General features: G+C 39.0%; 1 protein-coding gene across 2 annotated transcripts in view; it reads right to left on the minus strand.

Annotated features, from left to right (window-relative positions):
* The window catches only part of RNF19A (ring finger protein 19A, RBR E3 ubiquitin protein ligase), a 57,991-nt gene that overhangs the window by 3,511 nt on the left and 36,452 nt on the right, over window positions 1–18,028 (minus strand). For both annotated transcript variants that reach the window (XM_061373244.1, XM_061373243.1), the window contains exons 3-9: window positions 16,653–17,401; window positions 11,086–11,294; window positions 8,980–9,124; window positions 8,285–8,447; window positions 3,838–3,952; window positions 1,680–1,841; window positions 656–869 (exon numbers count right to left, since the gene is read on the minus strand). In XM_061373244.1, the coding sequence (XP_061229228.1) occupies window positions 656–869; window positions 1,680–1,841; window positions 3,838–3,952; window positions 8,285–8,447; window positions 8,980–9,124; window positions 11,086–11,294; window positions 16,653–17,269 (1,625 nt within the window). In that variant the 5' untranslated portion in view covers window positions 17,270–17,401. The remainder of the gene's footprint in view (window positions 1–655; window positions 870–1,679; window positions 1,842–3,837; window positions 3,953–8,284; window positions 8,448–8,979; window positions 9,125–11,085; window positions 11,295–16,652; window positions 17,402–18,028) is intronic.

Here is an 18,028-nt window from a genome sequence, read left to right on the forward strand (position 1 = left end):
GCTAACCTGCACTCCTGAGCACACCTGGATTTCCAAATTACTCAAATCAGCAGTGTTAGCACCTCATTCAAGGAGCAAAATCCACCCTGAACCATAAATGTTAACAATCCTTTCTAGATATTCCCTTTCTCTCCAGGGTGCAGGACAGCCAACAAACAGTAAGGCCCCAATTCACAGGAGGCATTGAGCACATAAGTGACAAGAAGCTGCCACCTCAGCAAGGCCAACTGCCCAATTGCCCTTGTTCTTGCCCATGTCCCAGGTGTTCTGAAGGCACAGCTTGGTACTTGCAGACTACTGAACAAGTCAGCAGTTCTGACTTCAGGGCGAGAGAGACCAGAAAACACAACTGTGTTAGACACGAGGTGCTGCCTTCTGACTCCTGGGTAGGGGCTGCTCTTCTGGGAAGCAGGAACAACATCTCACACCCTGCTCACCCGGAAAAAAAATGCAAACTCTCTTTTGAGCCCTGTGGTCTAGCAGGATCTACTGGAAGCCAGCAACTTTATCAGAAATAAACTGTCTCTATCTCCCAGACACAGCTCCTTTTAATAGGAGCCAATTTGAAAAAACTAAAACCAAAAAGCCTAGTAATACCATTTTGCCTGCTTACATGTAGAGCAGGATAATGTACGGTAAGAAGCATGTCTCTTACCTGTTAAAGCAGTTAACCATTGCACTTCCTGAGAGACTCCCAGTTATACTGGCCCCGGCCAGGGCCATGGTACTAGCGGTTTCGCTTAGGTTGTCTCGAATGGCTCCAATTCTATCCATGTGGCTACCGCTTGCACTCAAGCTGCCAGTCAGGCCTCCAACACTTCCTTCACCTATACTGGGGTTGTGACGTGCCTCTGCTACTGAAGTGGTATCTAGACAGAAATACAGAAGGCTCCTCAGTCATGGAAGCAGAGCATAGTAGTTTCCAGAATGTGACCATGGAAAGCATCCCTGAAATTACGCTGACAGAAAGGATTTATTAAACATACTGTCACAAAAGAATAGCTTGGGGGGGTGGGGGGAAGGAGGAAGAGAAGTAAAAGAGAGCAGGAGAAAAATAACTGCTACTGCTAAACCCAGGACACACATAAGGTTCCAAATACCAAAATGTTAACTAGGGATATGACAGCTAACATGCAGTAAAGGAACACGGAGACACCCTATCACAAAGGATATTGCCATATAATTAGAAAATAAGCTATCAGACCGTGATTCAGTTCCCCAGTTCACTCTATTGTAGCAAAAAAAGCCATCCAGCTTCCACAAAATCAGGATGCTGAAAAAAACCCCTAGCATTAATTTTACCTTAAAACTTGCCTATGGAAAAGACTTGAGCCTGGCTTTGATTAAAGTGGGCTAGAAAATTCATGATGCTTGTATTAAAGCACAGCATCCCTGAAGACATTCAAGGCCAGGCTGGATGTGGTGCTGGGCAACCTTATCTAGTTGGAGATGTCCCTGCTCATTGCAGGGAGGTTGGACTGGATGTCCTTTGAAGGTCCCTTCCAACATGAACTATTCTATGATTCTATGAACACAGAGAAGCTACCCATGATCATACAGAGGTGGTCTTCCAGCAACGAGAAGTAGTAGTCCTAACTGCAAATAAGTACTCTAGTATCTAAGGCTAAATAAAAGCCAAAATCCATATTTATAGAAAATGAAACACTGAATTTTCTTACCTACAGCTGCATTTGTTCCACCAACATTTATATCATTTTCATCATCAAATTCTATCCTGACACCTTTTCCATTGCCTGCTGACACACCACAGCCTCCACTTCGGCAGAGGGAAATTGGAACCACTCCATACACATAAGCCAGCATAATAGGAACACCAATACCTACAGAGGAAAATACAGTCTTTTATTAGATGTGATATTTTAGAGCCTTTCATAAAAGCAGTTCCATTTTCCATGATTACTTAATATTTCACACTTGAAAGAAATCAGGAGGAATCAAAATTAAGACACATTGGTAAATCACCAAGGTGAAACGACAGGAAAGTACTTCCAGTAGGCAGAATGCCTTCCATCAGCATTGGCAGGTAGAGAAGCTTAATACTTCCAGTACAACCATAACAACCTTTACCAACAAAAGTACTTTAAAGGTTTATGTAAGCTCCACTGGGGACTGTGTAATAATGTGCCACTTCAGAAGCAGAAATAGCAGAGATCTATTACAAATGTTATTCAACTAAAAGTGTTAGTACCTCTACTAATTCAACAAGGGGCTTGATTTTGCATCCACTCAAGTCAGACATGGCTTTGCGATCAATTTACTAGGACTTAACATTAATATTACTGTGGGATCTTTCATATCAGACTGATTCAATTTGAAATTTAATTATGCAAGTTTTCCTTAAAAGAAAACAATTCTGTGGAGCAAGATGGCAAGAGCTAAGGGAAACCAGTGAAAGCGCATACTGTATACACAACACATCAATCCCACCACTGCTAGTGGACTGTGAAAGTTACTCCTTTGGCATATAAATTACACCATTCTATAGTTTTACTGATGGAAGTACGTAGAAGGTATGGAAAAATGGCAGACTGAAAACACCAGGGTGGAGGCAGACCCAATGCAAAGGCTCTGCAGTCTAACCTAAAAGAAGGGTTCCAGTTAGAGGGAATCCCCTTCACTACAAATTCCACAGCATTCAAGGAGGAAATCCATGTTCTCAAGGCTGTTATTTTGGAAGCCATATAATGCCCTGAAACTGGAGGACACATGTTAACGGCAATGGGCCAAGAGCAAAAACTTCACAAAATAACACACAACTGCTTTCCCTAAGACAACTTCTGGTCAGGAATAAGAAACAGCTTGAAAGAACGAGGCAAAGCAAAGCCATAAATACAACTATGAGACTCTTGTGTCCCACTGCCTGTTTAACGGGGATCTGACATCAGAGCTACGTGAGAACAATGCAACCAGAGGCAGTTTTGACTAGCACATCTGCATTTGCACAGTGGTCCACCATTGTTAACAAGCAGTTTAAAGCCACAATTTCAGGGCAATTTAAACTACCACTTGCTAAAAGCAGCACTGTCTTCCTGAGGCCACTCACTCTTCTCTAAGCATTACTTCTGACACAAGAGGGAACACAACTGCGTGATGAATTGGATAAGGGGGCTGAGCCAGCTTAAAACTAAATGGTGGATCATAACATTAATCAGTCCCACACAGCAGCTTGCTGTGCAACTGTAAAGATGCCTGTGCTGCACCAAAGGAGGAGCAAGGCAGCGCTGGGCAAGTCCTCAAAAAAAAATGAGGGCTTGTTTACAGTGGTCTTGAAATTACATGGCAAGATGAGACAGGCAATTTGTAACATACAGGCACCAGATTTTCCTCAAATGCTATTCTCAACACTACCTATGAGAAAAAATGTGATAGAATTCAAACTGACTCCTAGAGCATAACAAATAGCTTGTCAACTACTGTAACATTAAGTGTAAGAGACTATTTGTCTCCTGCATTGAGAAAAGTTTAATATGAAGCTATTAAAACACAACCAGGCTCTGTGGCAAGTTTTTCTTGGTCAATCATTTTAAAAAATCTTTAAGTATTTCAGTTTTAAAAGCCAGATATGATAATGTGATAACTTCAGTTTGGAAGTTAAAAAATATATTTAATATTGTTTTTCTCCAAGAAATGCTGCATTCAAATTAAGTACTGAATCTTCCATTTTGCCTTAATAAATGTATAGTCTCAGATTCCTCGTTGTCTTGGTTCCTTCACCTTTGAAAGGAAACTATAGGCCTTGTCAGGTGTTTTATTCAAAAGTGCTCATAGAGTTTTGGTTGCAAGGTGCTACCAGTACACCAAATAATATTTGCTTACCTACAGTTACTGCAGCTACAACTGGAGAAACAATTACAGATAAGGTTACACCACCCGCGATAGCCAAGTTTCGCTTGTGCTTTGAAATGTCTTTGCCTTCATATCGATTGTGAATCTGAGAAAAGAGAAAGAGGTTTTAGAGTACTATCATCAGTAATACATCGCTTCAGGGATGGAAGAACTGACAGTTTGGAATCTGTACCCTGCTCTCTTCCAGAGAGACCACATTCTATGTCATAATTTACTCTTCATCTCAAAGAAAATTTCTTCATTTTAGGCAACTTCTTAAAAGCTAGAAGTCCTCCCATCCACCAATAAAGCATTCACTTTCAGCCTCAAGTTAGAAGAGCCAAATCACTGAACAGCTGTTTTTGTTTGTTCAGTCATTACTCCAGCTTACACAGCTGGGAAAAGCAGGCTGTTTTCAAGATCAAAGAATTACCACATCTGATCACATTGACACTTCTTATTCCCAGCCATCTTTCCCCTGAACAATACAGAGTGAAACTTTCACAGGTTATTAGATCTATGAAAACAGACGTTGACATAACAAGAGCCACAAAATCCTTGTAGTAAGGCATCCTTCACCAAACATAGCCTGGGAGGAAGGGAGAGCAAGCACTCCATTGCTTTGGCACCCCTCATGACAATCTATTGACACAAGAAAAATTTCAGCAAACCTGTGTCTTTGCTGTGCTACTGTGCAGTATCCTTACTGATGGCTCAAGTCTGCAGCAACTCGGAAACGTGACTGCCTCAAACTCATCTGCCACAAACCCCACGTGAACCTGGAAGGCCTTCAAAGATCAGTGTTTTGGGTTTTCCCACTTTTTGCAAGCTTCATTTACTCTCTCTGAGAATGTGGCTTTCCAGGGATATGCGCTTCATTTGTCATCATTCTTGCTTAAGACATAATTACAGAAGAACAAGAGGTTGCTATCTTAATGGATGTCATAAAGCTAAATTAATCCCCACCACATCTCAGGAGGAACATAAAAATTAGAGAGAATAATTACAATATTTTGTATCAATATGCTACTGCAAAAAGAATGACATAAAATGAGTGGAAGTCTTAAGTATTGTGGTTTCTAAATTAAAATTTTAATTAGAGATTTGGTAGGTTAGTCTTCATTTTGGAATAAATGTACAATATTTGTATTTGTTCAGGCAAGACAGAAAGAAAGGGCAGAGAAGACACTGCATTCCATATAAAGAAAATGTATTTACTTGCTCTGAGGTACATTATGCCAACTGAACGTGGAACATAGCTACTTGTGGATTAAAAAGGAGAAACTGAACAGTATGACTGTGTAAGAGTTTCAAGTCCAGGGAAATCAGGTTTCATGGGGCTCTGAGCAATTAGCAGGATCACCTCAGGCACTGAATTTTACTGTCAGCTACAGTTCTAAGTACCAAACCAAAAGGCATACAACTATGTATAAAGGCTACTGGATTCCTTAAATGTAAAGCAATAAAAAGGAATGGAAGGCAGAGGTTGCAGAGAAGAAACTGATTGAAAATATTGCGATATAAGGTTACACTGGTAGGAATGATCATGGAATAAGACTTCAGACTTTTTCTCAAATGAAAAAAAAAAAAACCAACAAAACTGGGCCAGAAGAAGAGGGGTTTTCAATAAACATAAAAAACTGGCAGGTTACAAGATGTATCTATAAAAAGAAAGCACTAGCACTTCCTTAGCGAAGCTCCATCAAAGCACAAGCACAAACTCTTCCAACGCAAAGGACAGACAGAATGTTTTAAAAGAACAAGGAAACTTCCTTTACCAAAGCAGCAGCAGCAGTAAGAAAATAGAAAGTAGGTCAGATTACTATGAATGAATAGAAAGAAACAGCATGAAGGTGTCAGGACAAAATCAGAAAGGTTAAAACAGAGGAGACAAAAAGCAAGGGACATCAAAGTCGACAAGAAATTATTCTGCAAGTACACTGCTAGTAAGAGGAAGACCAAAATGGATCAATCTGCCATTTAACAAAAAGGAAAGACAGCCAGCAGGCAAAATTGAAGCCCTGTTCAGTTTTTTTCCCCTCTAGCTGTCACCGAAGATCAACTGTGAGCCAAGCGACTAGTGACAAAGGAGTAAGATCTGTTGGAAAACGGCAGGTTAGACTGTACATACATGAGCTGATCTAAAAAACATCTCAGCAGGCACAATTTCAGAGAGGCTAATAATAATTTTCAAAAATTATTATCCATAGAAGATGTCCAAAAAAAAAAAGAAACACCCCCCCCCCAACCCCAGTTAAACTGCAATGAGTCTTTAAAAAGGTGCAAAACAAGAGGCTGGGGAATTCAAGACCAGTGAACTCAACTTTAATTTCCTGAGAACTGAAAATGAGAACTTGTAGATACCAAAGCAAATACAGGAATAAAGAGGCCAACTGATTTGTTTTTTCTCAAATAGAAATCATGATGATCTAATTTTCTTCTGTGACAAGAAGCCTTGAGGATAGGGAGAAACAGATGTCATGCACTTACTTCAACAAGATTTTGAAATTTCTTGTATTACACTCAAACAGGTTATAGTAGTCCAGACTGAAAAATGGATTAGAGAAATCTATTAGCTTCAAGGAAAACTGACAGAAAACATCTGAGTTGTGATTAGTTTCTTTTACTCCCCAGACTGAAACTATTCACTCTGTATTTTTCTTCCCCAAGAGATATACCCTGGATCCAACAGCATTAAACATTTTCATTAACCAGGAATATGGAAGAACATGTGTGTTGAATTTCAGGTCAATACACTTTGGCAAGGTTGCAAGAATGCCAGAGTTCATACTAGCCTTGAGAAGCTGAAAAATGACTAAGATGCAGCACAACAGCAATGAGCTCTAGAGTCCCCTTAGGAAGAAACCAAGAGCCTAAATTACCAGTACAGTGGGGAAGTGTATGTGTTTTAGAGCACACAAAATGAAAATAGCATGTTGTTGAGAGAAGCAACTGGCAGTTACATGCAGAGGATCATTCTTTCATTTCACTCAGCAGTAGTAATGCTTCAGCTTCACTGCTATATTCAAACTGGACAAAAACAGAGGTGGTATGGACAACTGGAAGGAAATCCAGAAAAGATTAGAACCAGAAGTCTCAAACCATGTGGTTTCTTGAGAGGTGGTCAAGAAAAACTGAAAGTGCTGTTTGTTTGGACATAAGAATTAAGGTGGACTTAAAAATTATCAGATATGTAATGGGATATTGCAAAACAAAAGGATTCTTTATGTCAGCTGAAGATAGAACAATAATTTCATGTAGGAAGACAATGTTAGACCTATCCCAAAATCTAATGAGTAAGAGCAGAACACGCAATAGTAATTTGAAACAGGTAACTGCTGCCTTCTTCCTCTTACACTTTATACAGTTCTAATGACTGTATGTGACTAAGATAAAACAGAATAAAAGGGTCAAAAAACAACCACAGCAGAAGGTAGAGTATTTGCTTGAAAGTAAAAAATAAAAAGAACACAATTGAAAAGCTGCATCTCTGGACTTTGGCAGCAACAGCTCATGTGAGAGAAACACCCTCCCCTCCACCCCAATTAAAAGTAGAATTATGTGCCTGTGCAAGTCACTGTGAGAATCCATGCTGATACAAGCAGAAACACCGATCTGATTATGCCATCCAGGACATGTAACTGAACACTCAGTGCCTACTAAAGCAAGTCATCATTTCAGAAAGTCCATTTCCAGAAGACTCGAGTAACTTACTACTTTATCCTAAATAGGAGATGCAATTATCTTTTCTTCTCTTTGCAATCTGTCATTTATTTTATCATTAAAAACTGTTATATTTTTTAGGGGAAATACATCAACTACCTTCTGATTAACATCGTAATTCCTAGCTGATTCCCACAAACACTAAATGAAGATCGATGCAGCCTAGCTACCTGCATGGAACACTACTCCATATAGTGGACTGGCCCAAGGCAACCAACAAGCTGTTGAGTATAAATGCTTAAATGTGTACATGCAAACACCTATACTAGCAGAACTTTGTACTAAAATACCAGTAACTACCTGTTTTTAAGAAAAATAAGGATACCTTTTTTGCTTTCCTTCTCCTCTATTGTTTAATTCTAAGGTGCACAAAGGAAAACAGTGATTAAAAACAAAGTAACTTGGAAAAAGCAGCATGCAGGAACTTCCATGGCAAGATGCAGAAACTGGAAGCTGTCGAGTGTTTTGCTCTGCCTGTTTTAAGAGGAACTGCATTCTTAAACACACTGCTTCTCCTTCCTGTACAACTGAAGTAAGTTGTACAAGTTGAACAATACAGAGGTTGGTTGGCGTGTCTTCTGGGGGGTTGGTTTGTTTCTGTTTTCAGGGTTTGTTGTTGGTTTGTTTTTTTTTTACACAGGTGAAGACTGCCTAAGTCATACAAAGCAGGAGGTAAAAAAACCTGAAGCATGTTAGGAGTTTTAGTACATTTTACCTTACGTCCCACATACACAGGGATTCCAATAATCATAGCAGGAATAGCAATGCCAGCTATTAAGGCAATTCCTACAGGAGCTCCAACGAGTGTTCCTAGCTGCCACAGTATCTTCTTCTTACGGCTCCATGGTTTCTTTCCCCAAAATGTGCAACCTGAAGGGCTAATAGAAAGAAGTGTAAAGAAATTGTAAATAAATCAACATAACTATACACTACTGTTCTTTAGTTCCAAAATTATTAGGTTGACATTACAGATGTTATGGATACCAAACATCAGTTATTTGTGGGTTTTTTTTCCTTTACAGCATATTTTGCAACATAAAGAGAAGCATTTCGTATGTTACTACATGCCAATTTGTGATAGCTTATATAAACAGAGTTTCTGTATGACTATGAAGACAATACAGATTATATAAAAACATCAGTGAAAAGAGTAGGTATATTAATCTAAACCCTCATTTGTTCTACTAAGTACATGTTGCATGCATGAAACTTAGGAAGGTATTTTAAGATAAAAATGTCACAGCACTAATTTTAATACATGCACTAAAAACTAACTTCTCAGATATGGATACTTCAACTGTGATTCTCAAACAGGAAGAAAGTCGGACTTACAGCACCCAAGAATCTACTTTTAAGCATTCTGGAAAACAAATTGACAGCAACACAGATTTCTTTTTTTGTTCTATGTACCTTAAATAATGTAAATCTGAGATCTCTTTCATACACAGCCAACAGAATTCACAGCCACAGACAGCACAAGTCATATGATTGCAGCTTCCATCATTCATTTTTATTATATAAGCAGCACAGCGGGGGCATGGCTTTATGTCATCAGCTGTTTAAAAATGAATATTAAGATCATATCAGTTCTTGAGCAAGCAGATTTAATCAAAATATAGATATTTGAGAAAACTGACTGAACCGTTATATGAAAAATGGAAGAAGTTTATTATAAGTTTGCTTTACACGTCCTGATTTGGCAATGACTTGATAGCTTTTTGTATTTGTAAACCTTGGACTGAGTAGAACTAATGAAAACAAGGCATATCACCTGGCATTCAAGTAACTGAATAGTTAATGCATGCACTCAGTTCAAGGATTTTCTATGCTTAATGTAACATATTAGAATCAGACATTAAACATGTATGTTAATACAGGACTGATAATATCATCTCTTTAAATATAATCCTGTTTTACATTTTATGCTGTTTTCAATGCTTTACTTGAATATTCAGTCTCCATTCTTATTTCTTCTTATCTTAAATCCATCCTCCCTTCCACATCCAGTACGTTTCTTTGGTATCACAAACCTTCTCTTAAGTCCTTTTCACAGCCCTACTTAGTACTTACTCCCTACAAAAAAAATATTGTAGCAAGAAGAAAATTCTGGAAGTTCTCCTTGCTCCCAGGTCAAATACTGAAAAACATAGATAAGGGACCAGCTCTATCATTAACAAACAAGGGGTCATTGAGCAACAGTGAAACACTTGTATGCTGACACAGCCATAGTTGTCATCTTCACATTACTGGTTAGCACCTGCACTTTGGGACAAGCTATTTATTCACAGCAGCAGAAACACCTTGCAGTGCCTAGTTCAGATGTCCAAGTGTACTGCCCCTGTGCTACAAGGCAAGACAAAGCGAAAAGAGGGAATATACTTCGTATAAAATATATCCAAAGAGGTGTCGAACCAGCACAAAACGGTAACTCTACCAACTCCAGTGCACAGGGACAGAGAGAGAAAAAACATAATAGCTATTCCCAGGCGGGAACAGAGGCACAACCTACAGGGCAGTTACTAAACTGAGCAAGTTCTTGCAGCACAGGGCTGCTGCTGCTCATGTTGGGAGGGACTGAAAGGTCCTGGTAAGAGCTGGCATGCCCATTTATTTGTTTGATAACTAGAGCGGGATGCCAATTTTTAAGGCAAGATGGGGTGCCTTGTTAAAATAAGCCAGCAAAAAAAACCAAATCAGTCTCTGAAGTCTAGGGCTGGGCTGGAGAACAGCCTCATTCTAGGTCCAAGAGAGACTCACTCTAGGTACAAGAGAGACTCACTCTAGATACAATACCTTTCCACCAGGTATTTACCCTGATTGATCAGGCAGACACAAAGTTGCCAAATAAATCAGAGTCTGGTGTAATTGGAGCCAATTCTTACCAATAGCAAACTGGACTCTTGCACTGGAAAATACTACTCTAAATAGTTTATCCTCTTTTTGGCAGGAGGTACAAACAAGCTCAACTTTAAGATACAGAATGGTCTGCTTTCTAGTAGACGAGCATTTTACTGAAAAACAGAAATTAGTACTAACAAACATAGATGTCAAACATCAGAGCTGGCATCAGACTAACAGTCTATTTTGAAAGCAGAAAATAAGTAGTTTTGAGTTTTATTTTTAATAGCTTTTATTATTGGCAGCCCTGTGAAATTTCACCTACAGTGGAGAAAGTAAGTGTTCCCAGCGTGTGATGTAACTAACAAAGACAGTGTGCCAAACACAGAGAATGCTTTGCAGAGAGTTCCTTCGACTTTGTATTTTTCAGCTAAGAAGTAAGAATTTAAAATGCCTCTAAGAGCAAAGTCAGGTGCTCTGGTCACAGAATACTTCAAATTATAACATTTAATATGTGAATTCAAGCTTAAAATAGTAACCTTATGTTTCTGAAATATAAAGCCAAAGCAGCTGGTATCTACCATGCTACTATTTATTCCCTTCTTTGCTTTTTAGGGTTAATTGTGCAAATGTATGAAAAAAGATACTTTACAGACACAGTATCTTAATCATAAATACCTGCTGCTCCAGATTCCTGGCTGTAACTAATAGATGAAGAACGAATTGTTCTCAGGCGCAGACTCTGAGCTCTCTCCTGGCGAGCAGCATCACAGGTCTGGTTGGGGTGCCAAATCTGCTTACAGTGGTAGCAAAACTCAGTTCCACAGCCTTCTCGTCCACACGTAAGCTTGGGACAGCTGGCACATCCAAAAGCAATCACTGCATATCTTGAATGATCAAGAGGGGCAAGAGAGAATTTTGTTAATAAAACCAATTGTATCTATAGACCAAAGCAGACAAGACAGCTGCCAGAGCAGCTGAAACAGGTACAGAGGCAGTGCACATCAGGAGTTGACATAAGCTTCCTTACCACCTCCTTCCACAACTATCACATTAGACTGTGGTTGTACAGAAATATTACAACCAGTGCAACATTTTGCTATTCCCCACCTTAATAACTTAAATCAGTATTGAAATATTCTGTATTTAAGGCTGAATGTACCACTGTAACCTTCACAGTCACAAAGCACCACAGTTTAGAAGAATGGGACAATAAAACCAGAGAAGGTGTTTAAGCAAATAGAAAAAGTTATAGTTTCAGAAGTGTCCCAGTCACTATGAACATGTTTAAGCTTGATCCTTTTTATATCTGTGAGGATCCCTGCTAAGTGATCTGTCACAAACAAATTCCTCCATCAGGTTTGCATTTTAAAGTTTACAGGATGAAAATACAGCGTGTACTACAGTTAATATTAATCCTAAATATATATACACACACACAAACACACATGCCTTTATTACTACCCACTGTATTTTTTTCAATTATTTTATGCAATAACTTTCTTTTAAATCAACTAAGTCCACTGGTATGAGCACTTAAAACTTTTCACATGAACAGTCCCCCTAAATAGATTTCAACAGACTTAAAAATGCAGTAGGGCTTAAATTTATGGCTATTCAAATGAAAGTATTTCCATTTGAGAAGACTATATTGGGGTTTTTCTACCCTCTTCCAAATTTATAGCAGTTGTATAAATTAACTCAAAATATTCCTTATCAGTAATGATACTAAAATTATCCCCACTCATATATGTATCTGCACATTTAGCTATTACTCATTTTAGAGTAGCTAGATCTGAAGCTCTAAAGTTAATGCAAATCCTACCCCTTTCGTTGTTTTGAAACAGCGTGTTTGAGCTTCACTCCCCCCAGAAGTTCTGCAAACAAATAGGAGTTTTCAACCTTTAATTTAAGATGATGCAGTGACAAATAAAAGAGATATGTGTGTGCCTGTTTTCAAATATTTCTTACTTTCCAAGTAAAAATTTGTTTCAGTAATTGCTAGACTCTTCTGTATTGTTGCCAAGTTAATCAGCTCTATTATCCCCACTTACTGCAACTGAGAAGATAATTGCTTTGTGTGTACACAAAGAGACACTGATCCAAATACTTCTTCAGTATACAGGGACACATTCAGGACTCACTAATGTTGTATCAAAGAATCTCAACTGTAGACCACAGAATAAAGTATCAATTTATATCCTGCTTCCCATTGCTAATAAAGAATGGGCACATCTCTGAAAGCACTCCCCATTTGGGTCTGATTTATTACCTTTAGAAAGTCACTTTTTAAACCGAAGTTATTCTCAGTTCAAACTGTACAAGATTACAGATTTAATTTCAACATTTTGCATTCATTTTACAGGTGATGTAAAAGCCAAAAGTTCTTGTCAGGCTGAGAGAAGGGACATCCAACCAAATTCAAAGTAATAATGAGTAAAACGAAAACCAGAGACAAAGAACAATTAATTGAAGAAAGGATGTACAGCGAGAGGAAGAATGAAGGAATTTGCACTTTTTTGCCCAATCTGCTTTTTGCTTGACAAAGATAAATGATGGGAATTGCTGCTCCCTTCTAACACTGTCAGCAATACAACCTCAGAGCAAAGTCATTAAATAATTCAGACAGAAGAAATGACAGAGCACATTTGGAATAGTGATTTACTAAGGCTTGCTAAAATGACATTGGAAAACTGATACGAGGAAATAGAATCTAAAAAATGTGGCCTGGAACAGAGCCCAAAAGGGTTCCTTATCCATGCTGCTTCCCAGGGAATGATCACCTACTTGTGAGTGTCCCCTACACAGCCACTACAGGTAGGCTGCAGCAGGTCCAGACTTTTACAGTATCTCAGGTACCATCAACAGTCAGGATGCATTTGAGCTTGCAACAAAAACTAAGGATGAAGTAGCTCAGGATCAGGAAGTCTGTGGTGCCACCAGTATGGACCATTCACGGCATTAAATTGCTTTAGTAAAGAGACCCCATAGCTCCCAAGCAGCTTGTTGAGGACATTAACTACGACAACAGAGGTTCTCCTCCTAACAAATCTCTATTTTCTTTCTTGGGGAAGACATGGTATTTTCCACTGGGACAGAATCAGTAGCAATACACTCACTACTTTGTTTCAAGATCTGTTTGGTTCCAGTTTCGCCATCTCTAAGACCTATTTTTACCCCAAATAGAGTGGAAGACATCTGAAAGATATTTACTTCTTAAATAGTCTTTGTTGTTTCATGGGGGCCCATGATGTAAACCAACCCCATTATAACAGAGTAACCTAGCTTCCTTTTTTTTTTTTTCTTCCCCTTGATCATTTTTTCCCCTTCAGGGATCAAAGTTTTTAGAATTATTTTCTCTTTATCTGGTCCAGATCTTTGTCCAAGCATGACGCCCAAACCCTGAAATAATATTACATGGGATGTTTTGTCAATGCTGAGGAGAGCTAAGCACTGTCATGCACTACCCACTCAATTCCTTCTTACCTATTTGTGCAGTAGGTTTTTTTCTTCCCGAGATGCTCTACTTTCCACCTATTCCCTACTTATTACAGTACTTATTTTACTTATTTTTAAAGACAGCTTTAGGAAATAATGCTACCCCCTAAACTTACTGCACGTCTCCTACTTTGGGATTAATTGCAAATTCAGTAAATGCATTCCATCCAGCCCCTTCATGAAATATTTGACCCATGCTAAAATCAGTTCAGCTATCATCCTAACCCCAATGCATTCTGCCAGCACCACCTATCAAAAACTGTTCAGAAAAAAAGCCCTCAATTTTAATTGCATATTGTACAAGTGGATTACAGTTGCCAAAGCAACGAGAAACTGAACTACTATTGTATCACGTAACTGTTAAAGTGAGTATCTGCTGATCTGAAGCTTGTGCATACTGGGCAAGATACGTCATTAAACAATGCTGACATAGGCTGTTCAGTGGAAGTCTGAATAGCGCTTGCGTCCCTAATCCTCACGCCTATACTATTCCTTCATCCCCCTTCTACACTCCACAACAACATTAAGTCCCTGTTACTATATTCTATGCCACTGGCACTTCTCCCCACCTCCTGGGTGCTTCCTCTCATCTCCCCAGCTGATGGTGAGGTGAGACCAGTGCTGCAGCAGGCTCCCAGCCAGGCACATACCAGCTTGCAGACACTGCTGCAGCGGCTGCCTGAAAGGCCAAATTAAAAAAGGTCACTGTAGGATATACATGCAGGCATTTACTTCGCTTGGAGGCATTACTGATGGCCTCTCACTTGCTCAAGTAATATGTGGGGTTTTTTCCCCAAAAGTTCTTAGATTAGCTTATGCTGAATGCTCTCCCCCCTCTGCCCAACTTATCTGAAGGTGCTAAAGGTCTCAAAAGTGATCAGGATAGGTTGGAAAAAAGACAAAACATGACCGCACAAGCTCGTTTCTTTAGGATGACAACCATAATGAATGATCCTGTGGAGAAGTATCCAAGTAACTAACCAACTTCATCCAACTTTATACTAGTAATGAGAACTCCCCTCACACAAACACTGCATTAATTTAGCTTCCTGGCAGCATACTGTGTTTTCCACAGGATTCACTCTCAGAGTAAGGAGTATGCAGGAGGCAGTTCTGGAGCAACGACTTAAATATTTGCTGTGGTTGCACATGATTGTGCTTAACTTTAACTTCACTCTGAAGATCCATTCTTTATAATGGTGTATTACCTGTAGCAGTTATTGCAGCTTCTGACCATTTAAAGGTACTTGGGATTTACTTTTTAAACAGATGACTTACGCACAATAAACAAGCACAGTGAAGAGTCTCTATTAAACAAATCTGACTTTGCCTACTTACTGAAGTACTAAATCAGTATCTGAATCACCAAATCATAGTTCAACAGAAAATGATTTAACAGTTCTTACATACTTCCCGTTACCCTGAGTAACAACAATTTGTCCAAAACACAAATGCTCAGGGAAACTTGGGCAAAGCATACCTCTACCTATCTAATAAAGCCTTCTAGTGGTTGTTTCCTTTTGCAGTATCAAAATATTACAGGCAAGCTATACTGGTTCTGCCCACATGGCTGTTAAATGCTCAGGCAACCAATCAATCTCTCAAGTACTTTTCCTTCTCAAACTATACCACAAGAATGCCATCCACTTTGGACCAGAGCACATAAGGGACTATCACCTTCTCGGCCCCTGCTTTTTGACCCACATTGGCAAATTTTGTTTCATTTGAAGTATGAAAGCAAAACTGCATTTCAAGTGTTTCTTAACATACAGGTTAGATCTGAAAGCCTCCTAAACATTAGACACCTAAACATTAATTTATGAATATTTAACCTACCTACCAGTCTACAATTTATATAGTCACCAATTTGCTTTTTATCTTTCAACATTCTTCCTTTTCTTCTTTCTACTTACTGCTCATCTGTGAGGCTCTGAAACAGAGATGTCACCTTCTTCATTTGTAGCGTGCACTGCACATCCAGATTGTAGTCATGGCTATAACCTTTAGACATTATAACAACACACAATCTCCAAAATCGCAGCTTGAAGGGCATTACAAGACACCAACAGCAGAAAAGTGTGATGAGCTGCTCAGCAGCATTCAGCCTACTCACATCAGAATTCAGGATGGTTTCAGGACTGCTGAAGTATCAAAGCAATGATAAAACACTATGTTCCCCAGATAATAAGCAGGAACAAACTGATTATTATCTTACATTACAATCCTGTTGACAGGCAACAAGCAGTGTCTCAACCAGTCACAGGATGGATATCTAAGGCTGGAAAGGCTTTTTTATTGAAAAAAAATCTTCAATCATTTTTTCACAGTTAAAACCCACCAAAATACCCACTGTGCTTTAACAAATGGACTAAGTTAAAAGTACAGCCACCAGGTTTTCACTTTAGCTGGAAGTGCAACATCTGTTTTTTTTGCCTGATGTAGGTACATAGCAACTACCTACCAGTAAGTTTCATGACATTGCTGTAATTCCCTCTGTTTAGAAAAAAATCCTACTTGAGGATGAATTTTACATTGGAAAGTGGGCTGTGGCTTACGGAGGGTTTTTTGTTGTTCTGGTTTTCATTTGTTGTGTTGTTTTGGGTTTTAAGAGAATTCTGCCTACCACCTACTCGAACACCACCTAACAGAATGCTAAAGCAAAGCAATTAACTTTTCAAAAAGCATAATGTTGTGAACATTATTTATGCTGTCACTTTTTTGTAGACATTGGGAAACAAAGTACATACCCACAATCCGGAGCTGGGCACCACCTACAATCAGGATCCGCAACCAGCCAGCGCCTAAGCATAAACTCTTCATATTTTTCCATCAAGATGTCATCATTTAGTATCAAACGAATATCATGAGGATTAAATCGTTCTGAGCATTCTGGACAGCTAATATTAACTCTGCTCTCAGAGATTTCTATCCGGAGATACTGACGTAAACAATCCACACACGATCTATGGTGACAAGTCATTATCTCCGGGAACCTGTCCTTGGAGTGCCGCAAAAGGCACAAGGGGCATTCCATGAAGTCTCCGCTTGGTTTGCTGCTAGAGGTTGTTCCGTTATCAGAAGAGGTACACGTGGAGAAAATAGAGTTCTTGTCTGTACACATTTCTGAATGAATACTTTCAATACTTGCAATTCCATCAACACCTCCATTTAAATCCCTAGACTTGCGTTTTGTGTCTTTTTTTCTCCGAAAAAGAGAGCCCAGTGAAATTCTTCTTTTCTTTGGTGCCTTTTTAACTGATGGCAAGCTCACAGAGGAGGCAGAAGACTGGAGGTCCCGATCAGAACCCATTTGCCGATGTAAACTCATGTCTAGGTCACTCATCAGAAATGGGTTAAATTTCATATACAATGCTAATCATTTTTAAGGATCAAAGTAACAGAGAATACAGGCATATTATTATGCAATCCAGTTTGAGAGTTGTCATGCAGAAAATTCACATGAAACCGCTTCCAGCATATTCTTCAGAGGAAATCCCTGTATTAGGAGGAAAGATGAAAAAAAAAAAAAAAAACCAGATTAGAAACACACCCATCACTTTCAGTTCTGAAAGGCCACAGCACTCTAATGACTTGTTATTTGTATTACTACCATCTTGTCACCATCTGACGCGATACTTTTTCTGTCAGCTTGTTCTGTCCTTTACATCCTTCTCATCTTAACAAGCCTGAAATTTCCCTGTGGTCAAGGAATATCCTTGCAACACTTAAGCAAGTGCTGAGAACGGCATCTTTACTCCCTTGCTCCCTACGGGAGATGGTATGTGAACATGTGTAGAAATTACCATAACGTAAGGTGACAGCTAAGTAAGTGTATAACAAGTTCTTCTACAAAGCCTAGTAATAGGCTAACAGCACTGGAAACTTCTGTTTTCTCTCTGTTACACTTTCCATATGTCGTGTACAAACCCTATATAGTTAATTATAAGAAAGATGTGTCTATTTGGAATCCATTTAGACTGCCATCAGGAACTGAGTCACTGTAACTAAACAACTCAAGATATTCTCAAAATGTAAGGATTCTCAGGGAAGTACCCAGATGCATTTTTATCATGCAAGGCACTTGAATATTTCAGGAAGCAGAGCTACATAGTGAGTGACAGCC

This window comes from Neopsephotus bourkii, unplaced genomic scaffold (genome assembly GCF_033783945.1).
Source record: "Neopsephotus bourkii isolate Nb327-2 ecotype Australia unplaced genomic scaffold, CSIRO-AGI_Nbou_v1 NB_1630, whole genome shotgun sequence".
Classification (NCBI taxonomy): Eukaryota; Metazoa; Chordata; class Aves; order Psittaciformes; family Psittacidae; genus Neopsephotus; species Neopsephotus bourkii.